Here is a 24,442-nt window from a genome sequence, read left to right as displayed (position 1 = left end):
CTCTCCTCTCTCTCTCTCTCTCTCTCTCTCTCTCTCTCTCTCTCTCTCTCTCTCTCTCTCTCTCTCTCTCTCTCTGTGTATGTGTATGTATACACTCATGTGTGGGAGTGTATAAGTCCCCAAGGATCAGAGGGAGTCACCCACACAAGTCAGCCAACACTGACAATTCACCAGTGATGTAAGTGTGTGTGTGTGTGCGCGCACACACACACACACGTGAGTGTGTGGATGGATGGGTGGGTGTACACTTGAGTTAAAGTTTAATTGAAAAAATATGTCTCTGCTTTTGTATGTTCTCTAAGAGTGTAAGCAGTGAGAAATATCTGCCTTTAGCTTGTGTATGTGTTCTCTCTCTCTCTCTCTCTCTCTCTCTCTCTCTCTCTCTCTCTCTCTCTCTCTCTCTCTCTCTCTCCTTTTCTCTCTCCTTTTTCACAGACACACACACAATATCAAACAATGTGCCAGTCACAGAAATGACAACAGTTTAGTTCTCAAAATTGAACCCCCAGCAATAGATGACATTACTGCTCTCTCTCACCCACCCCCACACACACACACACACACACACACACACACACAACCTTGGGGTGCGGTGTGTGCAACCATGATCACATCCCTAGTCCCTATGTCACAGCAGTTCTGTTTCCATAGCATAGTAGTAGGAAACGGCTGAGCTCACCGGCAATGTTGTTTCAGCTTGGTGTGTGTGTGTGTGTGTGTGCGCGTGTGTGTGTGTGTGTGTGTGTGTGTGTGTGTGTTTTGTCAGTCCCACCACTCACCGGGCACCACCAGTCTGAATTAGGCCTGATAGATGAAATGGGTTTGTGTTTGAGTTCACTAATCTTGGGGCATTTTTTTAACGTTTGAATGGACAGCAGGAGTACTGTCAGCAGTTAGCACTAGTTAAGCGTCCTACATACTCGCCAAACCCGACCTGTAGTGCGATAATGTGACGTCACGAGAGCGCCGTAACCATTTATAGCCTACTCGCGCGTGGTGGTCGCGACACTAGTTGCAATACTCTCCTGAACAGAGGTGGCGCTGTTGTGAAAATGCTACTGCTACCTACGTTACACAGTAGAAGAAGCTGTCAGAAGCATTGGTCAGTAAAAAACACCAGCTAGCCTCTGTGATGGTACTTCAGACTTTGGTTGCTGCTATTTACAACTACCATCATCATTACCATCTAGTTTCCAAGGTGTGTGCAGATAGATAGATAGATAGATAGATGGGCCTACTTTAGTCATCCCAAGGGAAATGTGAATGATTTAAACATTTTAGTTAGCTGGCTAGCTAGCTAGTAGCTGGCTGAGTTTGTCTAATTTCCTAAAGTGGAAAGAGAATTTGTTCAGGTCTCGGTAGATATCCTTTGGTTGAAAATAAATCTTTTCTATTCTTTCCTCTTAATTCCATGTGTTGTGACTCCCGCTGGTAGCTTTGTTAACTTATCCAGCAAACTATTAAAAATTCAGGACTGTAACAAAACGGTCCTCCGAACTGCAACTCTCGCTTGCCCTCGAACTAGTCCATCTTCTGGTTTCCGGTTTGTCGCGCTCAGCTGAAAAAAATAGAGTGGTGCGCTACCGTGCGCTACCCGGCCAAAATCCTGGCGCGCCAGAGAGATCTACATCTGAGGGCATCTTCCATCATCATGTACTATACAGTGTGTGTGTATATAATATAATATAATATATATATATATATATATATATATATATATATATATATATATATATATATATATATATATATATATATATATAAAAACTTCAAATATAGCCCAGGCTTTTATTTTTCCCAAATCGCCAAACTGCACCGGCTAGTATTTGAGACAGGCGTCTATATGAGACAGGCCTTTAATTTCCTTTACACAAAACTTTTCTGCAAAGATGGAAAGTATTATGGAATGAATTATTTCAAACACACAGAATGTCTACCCATATGACTAGGCTATCCGATGATAAGCTTACGGATGATCATTCATTTAGTGTTGATGTTGTTCATTGAGTGAGATAAGATCCAAATAGTGGGGATAGCCAGGACGGATGAAACACGTTTTAATCAAACGTAATTTACAAAGAGAGCGTACCACACTGAAAGCTAATATTTTGTCACTAGCAAGCAACCTTTATCTGTCCTCTGTCAAATGCAATTGCATTTTCAGCCCTGACCAAAACTGTTCAGGAATTATTTATGCAAAAGTGGGACGTGCGTAATGTTTCATTCTCCCTCCTTTTCGGGACGAATGAAACGGCATGAGAGAGAATGAAACGTCATTTCTCCCATATTTTGTTTGGCAAATTTGGCAAACAGTCAGCTTACATTTCAAATCATAGCCTGCTTCTCTTTCTTTGTCGCCATGGTGATACGCATTTAGAAAAAAGAATATTGTTTATGAACCATTTTGTTTTGTTGCCAGCATAATTATAGGCTTACCATCCGCCTATCCTTGTCATAAACTATATTGTCTAATGCGCAAATTTGAAACAAATGAATCCAACTTTTAGTGTCTTGGCAGAGATTGACAGATTTCCTTTGAAAATGTTCAGGTTTTTCTTGGTGTTCATGATACCGTGCACCTTAGGTTCCCAAGGCCTTTGGGAATAAAAACAACCCCACAGTATCACAGACCCTCCACCATAATTCTCATTAGGCATGGGGTTCTTTTCAGTATAGTCATTCTTTATATGTATGCCAAACCCACCTAAAGTGTTTCTCCAAAGGGCACAATTTTCATTTCACCTGACAACCACACTTCCAGACAAAGTCACTGTACCATTCAGTAACTCCTGCCATTTACATTGGTAATTAAATGACTAGACAGGCTTTTACCTGGCATGCCCTCTAAATAATAAATAATCTATTAGCACTGAGGTCACTTTTTTTGGGGGGGGGCGATACCTTTTTCTGTAACTCTCCAACAGTGGTTCTTGTGAATTCTTTTTTCCTTTCTTTCCATCCTCCATAATGTATGTGGGGACAAGATATGGGTCTTTGTCCAAGCATGCTTGTCACATTTCCAGTGGATTAGATCATTTCAATCATTGTCTTAACTGTAAATATAGGCATTTTCAACAAAGTATCTAATTTTTAGAGATATTCCCCGACTTACAAATGTCAACACACTTTCTCTTTCTTTAATTTAGTGTATTCTCTTGTCTTTCCACTGTTGAAAATTGACTAAAGGATTTAGCCTTTGTCACTTTATTTTCATACATTGGTGAAAAAGAAAGTCATGAACTACTTCTGTAAGTTCACAGACACTCTGATTAACTTAAATAAGTTGAAATTAGATAGGAAAACGCTTCTGTTAGGTTTTGTATATAAGATTTTTCTAGGGGTGCCAATAATTCTGAGCAATGTGTTTTTGTTAAACATATTTATTTCTTTATGATAATTTTCTTTTTCTCAGAATAAATTTGCTTTCCTTCAAGGGTGGATTGTGAGAGTACAATAAATCACCAAAAGATTATTTTTATACCTGTTTTTAGTCAACTTTACCAAAGGTGGCAATAATTCTAGATGGTACTATATATGTGTGTGAGTGTGTGAGAGAGACTTGGTGTTAGTGTAACCAACGAGCAGGTGTGTGTGTATACTCACACACATGCATGCCTATGTCTTGACTGTCACTTTCTGAGGGGAAGTTCTTAAAACACTGAAAGTTTCGCCTTAACCTCTGAGGTGAACTAGTATAATGTTGTGTGTGTGTGTGTGTGTGTGTGTGTGTGTGTGTAAGGCCAACAGATGAACATCACATAGCCGTGGTCAGCATGGTTATCAATTTCTCAGGAGGAAGTAGGCGTGGGAATTACTTGATTCATGATCTTGCTTACACACACACACACACACACACACACACACACTGACACTCAAGCCCAAGTTTAGGAGAGTGACAAAAATGCTCAGTTACTTTTAAGTTATGGAGTGATACAGTAATAGGGAAGCGTTTAGTTTACTCCCCCTTTCAATCATTTACAATTAATCATTTAATCGATCCAAATCCACTTGTCAAGCTTTATTGAGAACAGCTTCAATATGGACATTAATACCAAAACACAATGCAAATTTTCCTTGGGCAGCCAAATAATCCAATACCTGTGTAGTCGCAGGAATCTCCTAGGAGTGAGTGAAGTTGTCATTGGACTTTAACATTTATCTAGAAGGTTGCTATAGGTTACAAGTTCACCTCGGTGAGCTTTTATTGGTGACAGATGACAGATAGCCTCTCTCCACTTTGAACACGCATGTTGACTCATAATAGAGACTGAATAAGGTCAAAGGTCAAACAGTGTCCTCATAAAGCCACATATTACAGTATGTGTGTGTGACAGTATCTGGCAGAGGCAGATTGTATCTACACGTTCAAAACTATCTATACTCATGAAGTCTATAACCAGTGTATAGACACATCATTTGCCATTTTGCCAAAAGCATTCAGCTGCTCTTACAGTGAAAAGCCAAATGTGACAGCGTTTGGGATTTGTTCTGTCCAGCGATGTACTGTGACAGGGCGCATGTTTAATTCATACCCTGATTATACTATGACCCCACCAGCCCCTCCCAGCCTGTGTGGTTAAACCCTTTCAGATGATCTAGACCAGGGGTTCCCAAACTTTTCCACGCCAAGGCTCCCCAAATACCATTACCCTTGATGTGTTATTAAACCCATCGACAATACTACGGCAAATGTAAAAAATACATTAAGCTAATCCTAATAATTATTTTAGCAACAAGCACTTCGCGATGGAGCATACAGTGTGTAAAAATTGTATTTGGGGCTTTCTGCTATATGAAAGCTATCATGCTACTATTATTCCCAGTCATTATCATGGGAAATATAATGTTAAGATATGCCTAACATTATTATCATGGCATTGTATAACAACCCTCATAGTAATAGGTATATTTTATATTTTTCAAATGTATTTATTTGTTTCTTCTATTTTTCTAGACTAGGGGTGTGCAAGATGTATATCGTCTACGATAAGACTGTGATTGATGTGCAAAATGACAATGTGCAAATTGACATTATCGAGTATTTAAATTACTTTTTACATGAAAAAAAAAAACACTCGAAATTACGCATTGAAGCCTCATACATTGACTAAATCAGGAGGTACCATTGGCTGCAGCAGAGCAAGTCACATGGTCGGACACACGTACGCAGTAGCCCAATGTTTATTTTGTGCAGCTACTTAGTTCAGGTGGCATTGATGAGTTAAACAGTGAAATTTTTTCCTACACGGTATTATATGGAGAAAAACGTTTGCCTTTCAGTATTTTAAGTCAGTTGTAAACCTAGTGGACTGAAGTTCGCTTTAAATATCAACTTTTATCAAACATGCTAACCGTATTTATGTGTCTTATACATTAGCCATAGGCTAACACATTTGTTTCTATTCTTCTAACTATATATATTGCTAGCCTACATGATTGCTCTTAACCATCGAAGGAAATAACAGATGTACTTTGTTGGTCTGCTTAGTTTTACAGTAAAGGTTTGCAAGGAATTTCAGCTTCAGACTTTCTCTTCGGGATACTCTCAACTAATGTAGCACTGCCACACACACACACAAGTTGCGACAGAATTGGAATTGTTTCAGTGTCATAGTGACAATGCATTGGTTGATTTGGTCGAAAAGTCACAGGTTATTGGTTATTATTGTAATGTTATTGTTACTACAAGAAGCTGTAAAGAAACTCAAACAATTTTCAAAGGATATCGGCGCTAATTATCGTTATTGTCAAAATTACAAAAAATATCGATATTATTTTTTGTCCATATCGCCCACCCCAATTTTAGAATGCGGTGGCACGCCTGAGCTTCCATCAACCCAAAAGGGCACATGGTACCCCACTGCTAATCTAGCTCCTCTGGCTACCTCTACCCACATTAAATTGCAAACGCTACTGCTTGCCTATAAAGTAGTCATACAGACATGTGTTATGACTGTCTCACTCCTCCAATTAACATAATTTAACTCATTGTGTGCCAAAAACGTAATATTACGTTTTTAGCTTTTTTTTTTATTATTATTATTACGAAACTAGACACTCTAACACACCTTATATGTGATTTTGGGAACTCTGTGATGAATGGAAATGAAATATATGACGATCGAAAACTCATGAAAACGCACAATCTGGACATTTTATCATAACTCGGTTGCCGCTTTGGGTCGAATTAGTGACGCATGCACGTCAGGTCAAAACCAGGCCATTTTCGTGGGTCTATCACTAGGTGGCAGTCTCGCCAGGTCTCGCTGATCACTTCCCGGAAAGTTTACAGAAGTAAGTAACAGGCAACACTTCATATTTCATGAAAGACGTTATATCTCCATTTCTAGAAAAAAACAGCGATTTTGATGAAAACTAGCCACTGTTTAGCTTGGGATTTCTCAGGAACAGAGGCGTGTAGAAATACACGGTTTGCACCCACCGAGAGCTTAAAGTCTCACCTTTTAATCGAGCCATTGTATGTGTTCATAGTTATAACACAGAATATGCTGTGGCTGTACAAAAATCATCAACAATGGTCTAGATTGCTGGCACTCTAGGACAAAGCTCCCGAAAACAGCTTGGCATTCAATGAGTTAAGTGTATGTCAGATATTGTGATTGTATTGGTAGATATGATATAGGCCTACCTACGACTGTTGCACTCCTCCAATGAACGGGCTCTGCCACTCGTACGGCCCCCCCCTTAGTGGAACACGCCACCAGTTCCTACTGCAACAGGGACGTATCTTTAAAAACCTCCTAAAGACCCAACTCTTTCAGGAGAACCTCCTCATCTAGCACTGCTATCAACTGGACATGCTTAATCTAGCACAGTGGTTCTCAAACTTTTCACAATGAGTACCACCTCAGAAAACAATTGGCTCCAAGTACCACCACTATGACCGGCATTAAAATACAGTAGCGTAGGCCAATTTAACTACACATTTTACATACTGTTTAAAAACTAGTTTAAATTTAAGGACTTTTATTATTTTTATATATAATTTTTATATATAATTTGAAGTGGCTATTTAGTCTTTATAAAAACAAAACACCTTGGAGACTCCCAGTAGAGAAAGTCTGCGTACCACCAGTGGTACCCGTACCATAGTTTGAGAACCACTGATCTAGCACTTACCACTACCATCTTCTTTATCCTGACCCCCCTCCCTCGTCCTCCCCTCCTAGACTTAACTTTGCTTGAACTGACATTCTATTCTATGCAAGTTCTAAGTAGTTATTGCTGCAATAACATGTCACAGTGGCAGTGTACCTTGATTGTTCCCTATTTTGTGAGTATAAATGTATGCAATGTTAAGAAATATAAATAAGTAAGTACTGCAGCAGTCATCACCTGTCTACAGCCACACACAGCCGCACACACGCACACACACACACACCCACACACACTTCGCCTACCAGTGACGGAACAGAGCAGCAGAGTCCAAGAACCAGTATTGTTGTAGTTATGTGCATTATTTTAACAGTTTTATATGATGTTCATTTAACAATCTAATAGCAAAGTCAAAGTCAGCTTTATTGTCAATTTCTTCACATGTTCCAGACATACAAAGAGATCGAAATTACGTTTCTCACTATCCCACGGTGAAGACAAGACATATTTTACCAATTTAAGTCCACAGACAAACATAACATTCAAGTAAACAAAAAAGTAAGTAAATAAGAGGGCACATATAATAATGAAAAAAATAAGAGCAGCAAAATTTGGTTGAAATTGTGCATAGACAGTCAATAAAATACTAGTGCAAAGTCAGGCCAATAAAAGGCTTGGATAGTTCTGTTTGAAAGTAAGAAAGAAAGTGGCATAGTGGTGCAAGTTATGTAAGAGCAGCAGAAGTGTTGTGTTTTCAGGACAACAACAACAAGTTGTAAAGTGTACAGGTGTGCAAGTGGAGTAGTGCAGGCGGCCATTGTGGGTCCAATGTCCAGGATGTTATGTAGCTGAGGGTGGAGGGGGGAGAGGAGGGAGAGAGTTCAGCATCCTTACAGCTTGGTGTATGAAGCTGTTGGTGAGTCTGGTAGTGCGGGAGCGCAGGCTTCTGTACCTCTTCCCAGAGGGCAGTAGATCAAACAGATTGTGAGCGGGGTGACTTGCATCACTCACAATTTTGGTCGCCTTGCGGGTGAGGTGGGTGGTGTAAATGTCCTTCAGGGAGGGGAGTGAAGCACCAATAATCCTTCCAGCTGTGTTCACTATGCGCTGCAGGGCTTTCCTGTTGTATTCAGTTGTAGCAGAGGGAATGAATGAGTTTGCATAGCGGTTAGTTTTACGCATTGGCACATGGTACCGCCGACCTGACTCCATGATCACCAATTCATTACTGAGTACATGATTTGGTTGGCAAGATATTCTCTCTGCTTTCTAATCCACCTGTATTTTCCAGAGAGAACAGAGATCTTCTGACTGGGTAGTGATTTTTGAGCATACTTTGACAATGTCGCTCAAGCTCTTTTTGTCCTTCACAGACAGTCCATTAAACCAACATATAAAAGAAAATGTCAATAGACTCTCAATGAAGGCTTGATAAAATGTACATAGAATTTATTTACAGACACCAAAAGAGTTAAGCTTGTTGATATTTGATCTGATTGGCTAGTCAGGATAATGGCTTGAGGTGGAACAGAGGAGGAAGGATTGAAGGAAGCGGTCTGTCTTTTTCTCCTCTTCTGTCTTTTTCTACTCTTCTGTCTTTTTCTCCTCTTCTGTCTTTTTCTCCTCTTCTGTCTTTAGCAATCTCTGTTTACGCTTTGCATGATTGGTGAGATTTGAGAGGACAAGGAAGGTGTGGTTGTGGTAAATTTGTTTTTCAATATTTTGGGTTATGACGCAGGAGACCAAAAGAAGGAACTTCTTTTGACCTGACTCTTGACCTGACCTGACCCCCCCCCCCCCCCCAAGTGCAAATGGAGAACACTTTGAAATGAACAAAATCACATGATCCCTAACTCCTGGAGGGACTGGATAGGTTATGTCCTGCCACAAGTGAGTCACATCCTGGACAAAATATTTCCTGAACACAATCAACACATGGCCGTGAAGGGGGAGAGGGTCCCACCGCACAATCAGGAAACGCACACCGATGAGATGACTGGTTAATGTGTGCTATTGTTGTCTGATCTCTGGAGCAACTCTGACCGAGTTCTTAAGGCTTAAGATTTAACACTGGAGCCCACCATGACTGCAGTGGTGGCCTTGGACAGCCAAACACAGACTATTGTGTGCTTATTTATTTATTAATTGTTTATTATGTTTCCTGTTTGTTGTGTGTTTTACTCCAGGACCAGTATGATAATATTGACAAACACACACTATCAGGCTTGGACCTGATGGATCGCTATATGAAGTTTGTCAAAGAGAGAACCGAGATTGAGCAAAACTACGCAAAACAACTCCGGTAAGCTCTCTCTCTCTCTCTCTCTTAAAGATTTTTAACATGTTAGTTCAGAATGAATCTCGTACACCTGTATGCATGTGTCTAAAATACATTCTACAAATTAAATACATTTGATACAAAACTAGGGACAAGAGTTGTGAAGAGACAGACTTTTAGTACAAGAGTTTGTATTGGACATCAGGCTTGTATTGCAACGGTACAGGCTTGCATTGGAAACTCCCTTTTTTTCACTTTCCCTGTGTGTGTGTGCGTGTGTGTGTGTGTCTGTGTGTGTCTGTGTGTGTCTGTGTGTGTGTGTGTGTGTGTGTGTGTGTGTGTGTGTGTGTCAACAGGTCTTTGACTAAGAAGTACCGGCGAGGTAGTAAAGATGAAGCAGAGTTCAAGTGAGATCCTCTTCCTCCTCCTCCTCCTCCTCTCTCATCCCTCTCTTCTCTTATGCTTCTCCTCTCTTATCCCTCTCTTCTCTCATCTCATGCTCTCCTCCTCTCTTATCCCTCTCTTCTCTCATCTCATACTCTACTCCTCTCTCATCCCTCTCTTCTCTCATCTTATACTCTCCTCCTCTCTCATCCCTCTCTTCTCTCATCTCATACTCTACTCCTCTCTCATCCCTCTCTTCTCTCATCTCATACTCTCCTCCTCTCACATCCCTCTCATCCCTCTCTTCTCTCATCTCATACTCTACTCCTCTCTCATCCCTCTCTTCTCTCATCTCATACTCTCCTCCTCTCTCATCCCTCTCTTCTCTCATCTCATACTCTCCTCCTCTCACATCCCTCTCATCCCTCTCTTCTCTCATCTCATACTCTACTCCTCTCTCATCCCTCTCTTCTCTCATCTTATACTCTCCTCCTCTCTCATCCCTCTCTTCTCTCATCTCATACTCTCCTCCTCTCACATCCCTCTCATCCCTCTCTTCTCTCATCTCATACTCTACTCCTCTCTCATCCCTCTCTTCTCTCATCTCATACTCTCCTCCTCTCTCATCCCTCTCTTCTCTCATCTCATACTCTCCTCCTCTCTCATCCCTCTCTTCTCTCATCTCATACTCTACTCCTCTCTCATCCCTCTCTTCTCTCATCTCATACTCTCCTCCTCTCTCATCCCTCTCTTCTCTCATCTCATACTCTCCTCCTCTCTCATCCCTCTCATCCCTCTCTTGTGTGCTAGACTGTAGTGTGTTTGGAACCTATTGTGATAATTTGCATGTGTGTATGCAAGAGAGAGACGTTTACAGAAAGGTGTGTGTGTGTGTGCGTGTGTGTGTGTGCGTGTGCGTGTGTGTGTGTGTGTAAGATCATGAGAGAGAGAGATTAACCAATCCAGTTGTAACTCAGTTCATAGTTTGCAATGGCTAGCCAACCACAGGAGGCCTTACTGCTGTGTGCCCCGCAGGTTCACCAATCACCAGGCATTTCAGGACATCCTGACGGAGCTGAATGACTACGCCGGGCAGAGGGAGGTCGTGGCGGAAAACATGACTGTTAACATCTGTGTCGAGCTCACCAAGATCCTCCATGAGCTCAAGCAAGAGAGGAAGAGTGTAAGACAGACACAGATATATAGAGAGGAAGAGAGAGGAAGAGTGTAAGACAGACACAGATATATAGAGAGGAAGAGTGTGAGACACAGATATGTATGAGATATAGAGAGAGGAAGAGTGTAAGACAGACACAGATATATAGAGAGGAAGAGTGTGAGACACAGATATGTATGAGATATAGAGAGAGGAAGAGTGTAAGACAGACAGATATCTATGAGATATAGAGAGAGGAATGATAGATAGATGGATGGAAATAAAGTTATTGAGATGACCTATACATAGAGAAAATTAGTCTGAAAATAAATAAACAGATAGATAGATAGATAGATAGATAGATGCATACATGCACACATACACACACACACATACATAGATAGATAGATAGATTGATCTAAGATGAGAGGAAACAAGTGATGTTAGTAGGATGATAGAGACGGAGGGAAATGACATACTGATTACTCAACTCAGGAGAGATATATGCAGCAGAGAGATGAGAGAGGGAGAGAGAGAGAGATGGAATGAAAGAAAGGAAACGTGTGGTAATAATGCTGCTAGAAGATCTCTCCATCTCTTTGTTTTCCTTCTCTCTTTCCCTTCGCTCTGTCTGTATATATGAAAACAAAGAAACAGAAGAAAGAACCTTTGAATTTCACAACAGTAAAACGAAATGCTCAAGAGATTGGGGGGGGGATGAGTGTCAGATGTTATCTCTCTATTTTTATCTTACTCTTTCTCTCTCTTTTTGTGTCTTTCTCCATCCTCCTCTCTCTCTTTTTGTGTCTTTCTCCATCCTCCTCTCTCTCTTGTCTCTGGTCTTCAGCACCTGTCTGACGCCAAGAAAGCCCAACAGAACCTGGAGAGCACATTTAAACAGCTGGAGAGTGTAAGTGTGCGTGCGTACGTGTGTGTGTGCGCGTGAGTGTGTGTGTGTATGTGTGCGCGTATGCGTGTGTGTGTGCATGTGTATGTCCGCTTGCGTGTGTGTGTGTGTGTGAGAGAGAGAGAGTATGTGTGTTTTATTTCTTGGTATGTAGTCGTATCTATATGCGTAATTCATGTGTGTTATATTTAAATGTACTATTTCATTGTGTGTGTGTGTGTGTGTGTGTGTGCGTGCAGAGTAAGAAGCGCTTTGAAAAGGAGTGGAAGGAAGCTGAAAAGGCCAACCAGCAGGCTGAGAGAGCAGAGCAGGACAGCAGCTCCACCAAAGCAGACGTAGATAAGGTACACACACACACACACACACACACACACACGGACTGTAAACACACACACACACACACGTTTAGACACTAACTCAGACAAAGAGTGATTAGCAGAAGTAGTTTTTCTAGTTCCACTTCTTGTAGAGTTTGTGGTCAAACTGGTCATGCACAAATGCAAACACAAACAAACGCACACACAAACCAACAGATAAAACACATAGGCTCAAATTACAGCTGATCTTACACTCCAAGATGTAGAGAGAATACTTAAAGTTCGGAGTTTTGTTTCCTAAATTCTCGTTTCTGTGATTTAATTGCACTTTCTCACGTGTGTGTGTGCGCGCGTGTGTGTGCATGTGGGTGTGTGTGCGTGTGCGTGTGTGTTTTCAGGCCAAGCAGCATGCACACATGCGCACACACGCGGCGGACGAGTGTAAGAATGATTACGCTGCTCAGCTTCAGAAGTACAACAAAGAGCAGAACCAGTTCTACTACACCGAGATCCCCAACATCTTCAATGTGAGTTTACACACACAAACACATACACAGTCACAGTCACAGTCACATACACACACACCCACATACAGTCACATACACAATTACATACACAGACATGGACACTCCTACACACTTGCACACTCTAAATCACCACCCATATACCCACACACCCACTGCCATTCACAACACACACACACACACACACACACTCATATTCGCATGTCATAATGAGCAGAACCTGTTCAACAACAGCGGCATATTCAATGTGAATTAACACACCTTAACACACCTACACACACACACATTCACATGCACACACACTCTCACATGTTCACACACACACACACTCAATACACACACACACACACACACACACACATACTCACACACACACATACACACACACACAGACACACACTCAATATACACATATATGCACATGCACATACAAGCACATTTGAATTCTTTATATGAATACACCAATCAAATTTCTTACAGAAAGGATTCAAATATTCTCAGAGATGACACAGCTTTGACACTCAAGGGTACAGCATAAAGCATTGCCTACATCACACTGGGATAAATGCAGAGACCAAATTTCCCTCACGGGATCAAAAGAGTGTATATATACTTTTCTAAAACTGATATTTCCGGTCCTTGATTGTGATTGGCTGAATCACGTTCGATGCCGTTGTAAAATGCAGCATAAACATACACCTTGACCGCATTTCGTTCCATATTACTGTGCTACCACAACTTGATACAAAAGTTAAAGTAGCTGCATCTCATCGTTGCTTGGCAACCATTCAGATAGAGGAAATAATTTCTTGGCGTAGGAATAATTATCTAGGAATAACTTGTTATATTTCTAGTTGCTGTGCCTTTACTTTATGAAACTTTGCCAGGTATTTATAGTAACAGTTTTAAAGAAGCAATAAGCCCCGAGAGGTCGTAGGTTACACTGATTCAACAACAGCTAAGGGGGGTTTGAAATGTATTTCCTAACTAATAATTAGAAATTATTTCCTAACAACGCCCCTTAGCTGTTGTAAAATCAGTGTAACCTACGGCCTCTCAGGGCTTATTGCTTAAATAAGACTGCCTATCACAACTGATAAATGCAGAGACCAAATTTCCCTCACGGAATCAAAAGACTGCCCATCACAACTGATAAATGCAGAGACCAAATTTCCCTCACGGGATCAAAAGACTGCCTATCACAACTGATATGGAGCAGGATTTCCACAGCTGTTTAGATTTTCTTTTCAGTCAGTTTATACACATAGCTTAGGTCATCGATCTTACATACATAGCTTAAGTCACTGATCTTACATGCATAGCATATCTTTGCAAGGAGTGGTTGATATGTAGTCATTTTATCATAAAAGGCTATGTCCATATACAGATCATTGACACAGACACACACACAGACACATTCATACAAACACACATGCACAAACTTAGTCAGTTTATTGTGTGTGTGTATACACCTCAGCAGATGCATATGCATGTGTGTAATATGATGTGTATGTTTGTGCATGCATATTATTGTGTGTGTGTGCTTGTGTGTGCAGAATCTGCAAGACCTGGACGAGAGGCGCATCAGAAAGCTATCGGAGGCCTATGCTCACTTTGCGGACACTGAGAAACAGGTGAGTCAAAAATAAACACACACACACACACATACACACACAGGACAGCCGAAACATATATATATATATATATATATATATATATATATATATATATATATATATATATATATATATATATACACACACACACGCGCGCACACGCCAATTGAACTAGACATCCCTTGGTTGTTAAATCCATCAGTGTTTTAAGTAGCTTTATTGTTTGCACCATGTCATTCTCCCGATCCCACCCCATCTCTCTCTCTCTCTCTCTCCCACTTGCTTCCTGTCTGTCTCTTTACTGTGTCGTAATTATATATATATTACATTCATATATATCCATCCATATATATAAAAGTAAATGAGGTGCTCAGCATGTTTTTCATATCTTCAGGTTATGCCAATCATCACCAAATGTCTCGATGGCATCAACATGGCCAGCAGCAGGACCAATGAAAAGCAGGTACAACACTTACTTACACACACACACACTCTCACACACACACACACGGAGAGAGGAACGTGTTCTGGGGACCAAGAACGATAACGATAACTATAACCATAACGATAAAAGCGTTCACACTGAACAACGATAAACAAAGTCTCTCCTTCTGTTAATGAATGTGACGGTTAAAATTCGATGGGTTCTGATTGGCTATTAGCTTTTTAACATTCTCAAAATCGCTCTGAAAGTGATCCCCAACGATATCGTTCTTCATGTCGTTATCGTTATAGTTTATGAGTGAACGTCATCATTCATATCAACGAGAACAATATTTGTTTATAGTTATCATTATCATTCTTGGTGTGAATGGCCTTTTGTCAGGATTCACAGGTCTTCATAGAGCTGTATCAAATATAACGTGTGTGTGTGTGTGTGTGTGTGTGTGCGCGTGCATGCATACTTGTGTTTGTGTGTGTACTACGTGTGTGTGTGTGTGTGTGTGTGTGTGTGCGTGCATGCATACTTGTGTTTGTGTGTGTACTACATGTGTATGTGTGTGCATACTTGTGTGTGTGTGTACTACTACATCTGTGTTGTGGGTGGGGGCTTGTCAGGACTCGCAGGCATTCATCGAGCAGCACAAGTCGGGTCTGGTGCCCCCTGCTGAAGTGGAGTTTGAGGACTACAGCCAGGGCATCAAGGCTGCCAGCTCAGAGAACACGCTCAACATGCCCAAAGTCCGCATCAAGGACTTCTTCAACAAGAGGAAGCACAAGGTAACACACACACACACAAACATATCAATCATTTGCACGTTCACATTCACAGACACATCCAGCTCCTAAACCTTCATACAAACGGTAAAGGCCAGATAATAGACAAATATACCCTCGTTACAAGCATGTTACTGTGTGTGTGTGTGATTTTCCTATGTGCCTTTGTCTGATAGACACACATTCCTACACACATTCCTGCACATCTTCAACAAGACCCCACAGTTACCCAAGTCTGTTTGGACACGTACACAACCTGAAAGGGTAGGGTGGGGAGGGGAGGGGGTGCAAATGTGTGTGTGTGTGTGTGTGTGTGTGTGTGTGTGCATGCATTTGTTTGAGGTTTAAAGAGAAAGAGAGAAGATCAACTGTGTGGGTGGTTGCCTGCACAGAATAAAGTGCTTTTCCTGAAATGCTTTTCTTTCCTATCAGTTTTCTTTCTCTTCAGACCTATACTGTCTTTATAATCTTTCCTGTCATCTGTCCTTCCCTCTCTCCTCCAGCTCCCACCCGTTCCTCACATACCTCCTTGCCCCGCCCACTCCCTCCCCAACGGACAGGTTTTGTCCAAATTTAGTCACGCCCCCCTGTCCTACTGCCTGAAGTCCCTGCGTCGCCCAATCAAATCGGGGAGGACCTCTCGCTTTGCCTTTCACTGGACGGTGAGCCACGTAGGTCAAAGGTCAGAGTCCCATTGGCAGAAAAGAGCTTCTGGGCACCAGCTGATTGGTTGAGAGCTTCTGGGCGCCAGCTGATTGGTTGAGAGTTGGCATGCTTTCAGAATCTCCACCAATCAATGAGTCATGTTTTGTTTGTGAGTGGTAATATTTGTTATAATGCAACGCGTTATATTTCCATCTCACTGAATGGCTTGGCTGTCCTATGTCTACGCAGTTACATGGCTCGAGAGGTTTTGTTCAATCAAAGGTTTTGTTTGTAGGGTGGGGTGGTTAAATGTTGCAGTCGATACAGCAAGATTAAAATTGTACAAAAAGGAAATTGTAGAGGGAGATATACTTCTCTCAACACCACCACCACCACCACCATCATCAATCGCTCTCTTTCTGCATCTTATGTCTCTTTCTCTGCCTCTCTCTCTTTCAAATTACAACTCACTGTAGGTCAAGTCAATTAGGTCACTGTATTTCTGTATGAAGCTATTCCTTACTCGCTCTCTCACTCTTTCTTTCTTTCTTTCTCTCTCTCTCTCTCTCTCTCTCTCTCTCTCTCTCTCTCTCTCTCTCTCTCCAGATCAAATTTGCTTCACATGACAATGTGTTTTTGTTTTTTTGCCAAAGCATTCACAGTAGAATATGACGAAAAGGGGGAATAAAATGAAATGGCAAAACATCTCTCATCTTGCTCTCTATCACCCTCTCTCTCTCAGACACACACACCACAAGGAAACTTACCAGATGGATGTGTGTTTCACCCTCTCCCTCTCACACACACACACACACACACACACACACAAAATTTACCAGATGGATGTGTGTTTCTTTCCTCTTGCCTCCTTAGAACTCTAGAGAAGACAAGTCGACGGTACAGTAACACACACATACAACACACACACATACATATCTCTCACACACACATTCACACACGCAAACACATACATACAACACACACACACACACATACAGCACACACACACATACACATCTCTCACACACACATTCACACACGCACACACACACATACACATCTCTCACACACACATTCACACACGCACACACACACAACACACACACACACAAACACACATTCACACACACAAACACATACATACATATAGTAACACACACATACAACACACACATATACACATCTCTCACACACACATTCACACACGCAAACACATACATACAACACACACATACAACACACACACAAACACACATTCACACACACACACACACATACATACATATAGTAACACACACATACAACACACACACAAACACATCTCTCACACACACATTCACACACACAAACACATACATACAACACACACACAAACACATCTCTCACACACACATTCACACTCACAAACACATACATACATATACAAACTCACACATACTCACACACACATTCACACACACAAACACATACATACATATACAAACACACACATACAACACACACACATGCACATCTCTCACACACACATTCACACACGCAAACACATACATACATATACAAACTCACACATACACACACACACACAAACACACATCCATGCATACAAAACACACACACACACACAAACACACACAAACACACACACACAGTACCTACCCACTGTGCTTTCCTCGGAACTAGGGCTTTTATTTTGGAAAAAAGGTTTCTATCTAGCCAATCAAAAAAAAAGGGGGAATAAAAACTGTGGTCACTGGTGTGTTCAGATTTTTAGAATTCCATTTCTCCGCATTCTAACTCTCGATTGACACCCTCATCTACTGTGTGTAAGTGAACTGTACTCTGTTGCTTAATTACACACCTCATAGTCTTCACTCCTGGCTAACATGCTGCATGCTGCTGTCCCTCTTAGCACTTCTGGCGACCCATTGGTGGGTTGGGGTGGGGGTGGTGGGTGTAGTCTGATTGGCAGCCTTGGTGACCAGTAAGCAAGCAGCATTGTTGGGAGTGAACGACACGAGGCGGGATCACGCTGTGACTGAAAGAGGGCTTCAGGAGCCTAGCGATCCGCTGGCATTACTTACAAAGGCATTCGGGTGGTTTGGTCTCGCGGTTTCTCGTGGTCTGTTGTGGTTTCCACAGGTTGCATAGATGGACCATCTGGCTTCAGAAAGAGAAAGTCCCATCATGTATTCGTTCTGCCTGTGCACTTAAGGCAGGTGATGCCCTTAATGAGCTGATCTAGAGATTCTCTCTGAAGCCGCATTGTCCACCTGTGTGTGTGTGTGTGTGGTTTTTGTGTCCCATTTGTGTTTATACCATTGCGTGTGCAGGTGAGTACTTAGTCCTGTAATACAGAATTGAATCATGAAACGTGTGTGTGTGTGTGTGTGTGTGTGTGTGTGTGTGTGTGTATTTAAGTGTATGTGCCTGTGTATGGGGTTAGGGAGGTGAGTTGTTATATGTGTGTGAATTACGTATGTTAAGTGAGTGAGTGTGTGTGTGTGTGTGTGTGTGTGTGTGTGTGTGTGTGTGTGTGTGTGTGTGTGTGTGTGTGTGTGTGTGTGTGTGTGTGTGTGTGTGTGTGTGTGTGTGTGTGTGTGTATTACCGGTATGTGTTAAATGTGTGTGTGTGTGTGTTTGTAATGTATTAAGTGCAGGTGTGTGTGTGTGTGTGTGTGTGTGTGTGTTATGTATTAAGTGCAGGTGTGTGTGTAATATGTGTTTTAATGTGTGTGTATATGCTCATACAGCCCCCTGCAGCCGAGGACTTCTCTCACCTGCCCCCAGAGCAGAGGAAGAAGCGCCTGCAGCAGAAGGTGGACGACATCGCCAAAGACCTCCAGAAGGAGATGGACCAGAGGTGGGCATCGCCACGGTTACATGCAAGCACCCTCGTCAACAGTCGCCATGGCTGCGGTTTGGCATAACTTTGCCAATTAAAGATGAATCACTCCCTCCTCCCTACTCTACTTCCTAGTCAGGAAGTACAATCGTACTGTCCCCCCCCCCCATCATTCTTTCTCTCTCTTCTCTCTCCCCCTCTCTCTGCTGCCCCCCTCTCTCCTTCTCTCTCTCTCACTTTCTCCTCTCTCTCTCTCTCGCGTAGTGAGGCCCTGGAGAAGATGCGGGGTGTGTATGAGAAGAACTCTGCGCTGGGCGACCCCTCCAGCCTGGAGCCCCAGATTCATCAGACGGCCCAAAACGTGGGCAGGCTGAAGGGAGAACTGGCCAAATATGAGGTATCAGACACACACACTCACAGACAGACAGACAGACAGACAGACACACACACACACAGACAGACGCACAACCACACACACGCGCTACAGTCACTAATGTGAACATTGTGACTGTTCCATAGACCTGGCTGAATGAGGCAGGTGGAGTGTTGGACAACATCAACTCCCAGATCAACAACAACTTGAACAGGTAGCTGTCCATCTGTGTGTGTATGTGTGTTTGTTTATTTAGGGGGTGTGTGTGTATCTGTGTGTCGGTGTGTCTGTGTATCTGTGTGTGTGTGTGTGTGTCTGTGTGTTTGTGTTGTTTACCCCTGGGTACACATCAGTATGAGTTCATCTAACATCACATGAGTTCATCTTTTTGTGTCTCTGAGTGTATATTTATCCATGAGTTGCAACATCTGTTTCCGTGTGTGCGTGTGTGTGTGTGTGTGTGTGTGTGTGTGTGTGTGTGTGTGTGTGGCGCGTTCCACTCCTCAGTTCCGCTGGTAGTATTGTCATTGCTGGCCCCACTCTGCAAGACCCTGGGGTGTACGAGGACGGGTTCTATGAGGAGTTTGATGACGACGAGCCTGAGGTGCCCTTGGGCCAGTGCTTTGCCCTGTACCACTTTGACGGTGAGCAGAAGCTTATACACACACACACACACACACTCACTCACTCAGTCATATACACACACACACACACACACATGCACATACACTCACACACACTCACACACACACACACTCACTCACTCACACACACACACACACACACACACACACTCACACACACTCACTCACTCACACTTACACATTGGCACTACACTCACACATGACACTACACATACACACACACACTCACACTTACACATTGGCACTACACTCACACATGACACTACACTCACACTCACACATTCACACTCACACATTCACACTCACACTCTCTCTCACACTCTCTCTCACTCCCTCACACTCGCTCTCACACACACACGCACGCACACGCACACACACAAGCAGATGTATAGATAGACTGACACTGACAAAGACACAAACCTGATTATGCACACAAAAACACAGTCATGGACATGAACATGACTAATGTTGGAGTCGTTACTCAAAAAAAAGTACAAGTAGTCTAACAAATTGCTCATTACTTAAAGAAACTAAGGCATTACTTTCCCTTAATTCACTCCTTCATGACTGTAATTCTTAACACTATTTATTACTTGATTTTTGTGTCATTCGTAGACATTTCTTGTAGTTAAATCTTCATTAATTAAATACGCAATGTTATGTAATATATGATTTATGAGTTGAAATGTTAAAAAAAGATACAAAGAAAAACTTCTTTTTTGATTCCATGTTTCTACCACATTGTCTTACAACCTTTTGGCATGTGGCAGTGTGATTTTTCAGTCAGAACAAACATATTGGTCAAGAGAAAATCAACATTAAATCAATATTTTCCAGGGGGTATGAATAATTTTGTTCTTAACTTGTATGTAATACCCCCACCTGCACCACAGGCACCAGCGACGGCACCATCTGCATGCAAGAGGGCGAGCAGCTCAGTGTGATGGAGTCGGACCAGGGCGACGGCTGGATGCGTGTGAGACGTTCCAACGGAGACGAGGGCTACGTGCCCGCGTCCTACATCAATATGAACTGAGGAGGGAAGGAGGGAGTCCAGGGGACGGGCCACACAGCTTCCTGGCTAATGCTAATGCTAATGCATCGTGGCTCACCTTTTGTCTGTAGGACTGCCAGATTAGCATGCATGCTAGTGCTAACATCTCCCTCCTCCTCCCTTCCTCCTTCTCCATCCATATTAGGATTTTAGATTTCAGACACTGGGCTAGCAAGGATTAGTATTTTAATGCTAACATTTCCCTCAAGAAAAATCACTTTTACATTGGATGGACAAAAAAAAAAAAACACTATAGACCTACCATGAGTTATGCATAACATTTTCATTAATAAACATCTGGGGTCTCGAAAAGATCCTGAAACGGAACTAAATCAGTCCTGTAACATGGAATCCATCCAGCTTATGGCTACATTGAAATACACTTAATATTGTGCTAACATGCCTAAAATGAAATCCTACTGCTTTCCTCAAGTTAAGCATTCATTCATACTGCTTACCTCAAGTTAAGTGACAGTTGGCTGATAACATGGCTTAAGATATTCCAGATATGTTACTTCACTGTACGAAACTCTCTAAAGCTAATGGCAGGTATACTCTTGTACCTGACTACAAGTTGTATACCTGCCATTAGCTTTAAAGTTAACTTTTCCTTCTGCACTGTGCAACTACAGTGCAAAACTGGAGTTGAGTACTGGAGTTCAGTTTATGGATACTACTGAACTCCAGTAGCCTACCAAAAGACCTAGATGGTACCTATATTTGGACCTTCATTCCAAACAAACTGAGGTTGTAAAATTCCAACCTCCCTCTGGAAAAAAGTACAATGGAATGCCACACGAAGTCAGAGTTCTTACTTCTGAACTCGGGGCAAGTCGATCTACCCCAACTTTGAAGTCAAAATTGAAGTCTGATTTCCGACTTCCGAGTTGTGCAGAATGCAGCATTCTTCTCACTCTTCCAAATATTGTAATTCAGATCATCTCCTCACGCACCTCAGATAAGTCACAAGACTTTCCACAATGTCTCCAATTCCGAGAAAATCATCAACTAGCCAAATACATAAACATCAGACTGTGTATTCGCCAGTGAGCACCATTTTAAATCTAACAGCTTACACGATTCATCTTGACATCATTATGGGGACCAAGCATTCAGTGTTGCTGCCCAAACTCTTCAGAACTCAAGCCCATCTCCCCATTTGCAATACCCCCTCTTTGAGCTTCTTTAAGAACCTTTAGTACCTACAAGTTCTACAAGGCCTATCGTCTACCTGGGAGGCTACACTGAGCAAGTAACTGAAGCGTTCCGTTTGCGGAACATCTGCTGCCACAATTAGCTAACGCAAATAATCAATGGATCTGGCTACACCAGACAAAGATAGTGGCACGTACGTTCGTAAAAATTACACCTATCTTCTAAACCTAATTTACACTCCACGAATGGAGTGCTTCAGTTGCGGACATTGCAGTTCTCCCTATGAGTAAAGCGACCTTTGGTACCTTGAAAAGCGCTGTAGAAATCTAATTTATTATTTATTACTCAACTCCGCTTTTTGGTTGTGAACCCCATTAGGGTTACTGTTCCATTCTAAACGTTAATCAACTAAAAATGCATGCACCATATATTTGTTTATAATAGTCTACATTCGGTTTTCTTTAACTAACATTAATTACCATGGACATCTGTGAACTTATCACTGTCGGTGAGTCAGATTCAGATTTATGGCTTGATATGTTAATGATTGGATAATGACATTATTCATTTAATGAACATTATACAACAAATGGGTTCTATGGAACTATTTATTTGTTTATGATTGGCAGAGAGACGTTCAATGAGTTGGAATATCCCTGGACATTTCAACATAACGTTTGACACAATGTAGCCATAACCATTAAATCAAAATAATTACGTTACATAATTTAAAAAAGCGACTAGCCTTGGCAATTGGAGAAAAAAAATAGAGATTGATTTCCCCAAAATAACTGAGTTAATATATGAAATGTCAGATGACGAGGAAGAACAGACAGTCAAGCGGGAGGAGAACACATCTCCATCCAGGTGCGTCTCCATCCAGGTGCATCTCCATCAGCGCAGACCAACTGGACTGTATCGAAAAGAGCCGGCATGAAAGCAACTTGGCTACGGCCGAACAACACCGGTGGGAATATCCATTAGCAACCCCACTCTCACTCATGCTATATTGCTAATGCTTAATCATGAAGACAATCATTTCGGCATTTACGGACATTAAATAGCATCATATGCAGTGGCCTATGCTTGACTGGCATTAACCGCTATCTTTTTTTGTAAGTAAATGAAAATGTAATATTTTGTGTTTAGTGCATCTAAATCTGTTGGTATACTCATCTAATACAGATATCTACAAGCTGAGGAAAGGCCTGGGTTTGCCTCATAGTATGCCCATTGTGACTGCCAGTGATCCATCATCTCATACAAATACTTTGAACAAAAATACCTTTAAACAGTTTCACAATAATCTCTTTTCAACACTCTTTAGTACTATCTCTTTAGTACTACATATGTTGAAATAGTCGACACCTCTTCTGTTAGCTTTCATTGAACGTCATTATAGGAGATCTTGTATCGAAAGGTATATCCGGCTGTGCTCTAGTTAAATGATAATTCTTTGAACTTTAAAGTAACTTTATCTGCTCAGTCTGATACTGTGTAACTGATCGCTTCTTATTAGAGGGATTAACATTTTTTTAAATGTCATATCTCCATAATGTCCATTCTGTGTGTGTGTGTGTGTGTGTGTGCCAAGTAATTTCTTTTCTCCATCTTAAAATGTGTGAGTTTGTGAGAATGAGTGTGTGAATGTTTATAATCCATACTTGCCCTGTAAAGAGTTGCTGTGCAGTGTGTGTAAATGGCATATTGCTATAGTATTTATCAAATTTGTAATATATATCTTGCTAGACATATATATATCTTCCAGAAGCTACGATATATCATATAGTAATATAGCTAATATAAACTGTCCTTCGTACTTCTGTATTGGAAAGGGACCTTTGGGTTTAGGATCATTTTGGTTCATGGTTTAATGCCTTTTTTCCGTATTCCATTTTTTAATTCTGGTGTTAGATTCTTTTTTTTTGCTTTTAACTCAATATGAGGTAATTTTGTGTGTGTGTGTGTGTGTGTGTGTGTTTATGTGATTTATGTTTCTTCCTCTGTAGTGTCTGTCTACTTCTGTGTTTTTTGCGCTGATGGTCTTTGAGCCAGAGGGGGGGTGTTGCTCCCTGTTAGAGGTGTCACTGTGCCTTAGAAACACTACTGTAATGTACATAGTGGGTCTACAGCCAAAATGGATGCTGTCATTTCCCCTTGTTTTTTTATGTAACATATAAACTGTCATGGTAAATAAAATGTCTAATGTTTAA

General features: G+C 41.6%; 2 protein-coding genes across 3 annotated transcripts in view; both read left to right on the top strand.

Moving 5' to 3' along the window:
- The window catches only part of LOC121718035 (NACHT, LRR and PYD domains-containing protein 12-like), a 1,225,568-nt gene that overhangs the window by 1,092,888 nt on the left and 108,238 nt on the right, over positions 1-24,442 (top strand). The window lies entirely within an intron of this gene.
- trip10b (thyroid hormone receptor interactor 10b) overlaps positions 1-24,442 on the top strand; it is a 26,478-nt gene extending 2,036 nt beyond the window's left edge. Inside the window, exons 2-16 of one of the 2 annotated variants that reach the window (XM_042102885.1) lie at positions 9,303-9,418; positions 9,751-9,801; positions 10,814-10,961; positions 11,782-11,844; positions 12,081-12,185; positions 12,557-12,685; positions 14,239-14,316; positions 14,693-14,761; positions 15,358-15,519; positions 17,035-17,058; positions 18,912-19,021; positions 19,268-19,400; positions 19,523-19,590; positions 19,884-20,020; positions 20,914-24,442. In XM_042102885.1, the coding sequence (XP_041958819.1) occupies positions 9,303-9,418; positions 9,751-9,801; positions 10,814-10,961; positions 11,782-11,844; positions 12,081-12,185; positions 12,557-12,685; positions 14,239-14,316; positions 14,693-14,761; positions 15,358-15,519; positions 17,035-17,058; positions 18,912-19,021; positions 19,268-19,400; positions 19,523-19,590; positions 19,884-20,020; positions 20,914-21,056 (1,536 nt within the window). In that variant the 3' untranslated portion in view covers positions 21,057-24,442. The remainder of the gene's footprint in view (positions 1-9,302; positions 9,419-9,750; positions 9,802-10,813; positions 10,962-11,781; positions 11,845-12,080; positions 12,186-12,556; positions 12,686-14,238; positions 14,317-14,692; positions 14,762-15,357; positions 15,520-17,034; positions 17,059-18,911; positions 19,022-19,267; positions 19,401-19,522; positions 19,591-19,883; positions 20,021-20,913) is intronic. The other variant, XM_042102886.1, reaches the window with a different exon arrangement.

This window comes from Alosa sapidissima, chromosome 9, assembly GCF_018492685.1.
Source record: "Alosa sapidissima isolate fAloSap1 chromosome 9, fAloSap1.pri, whole genome shotgun sequence".
Lineage (NCBI taxonomy): Eukaryota > Metazoa > Chordata > Actinopteri > Clupeiformes > Clupeidae > Alosa > Alosa sapidissima.
The sequence above is the reverse complement of the archived record's forward strand: the minus strand, read 5'-3'. Positions and strand labels throughout refer to the sequence as shown.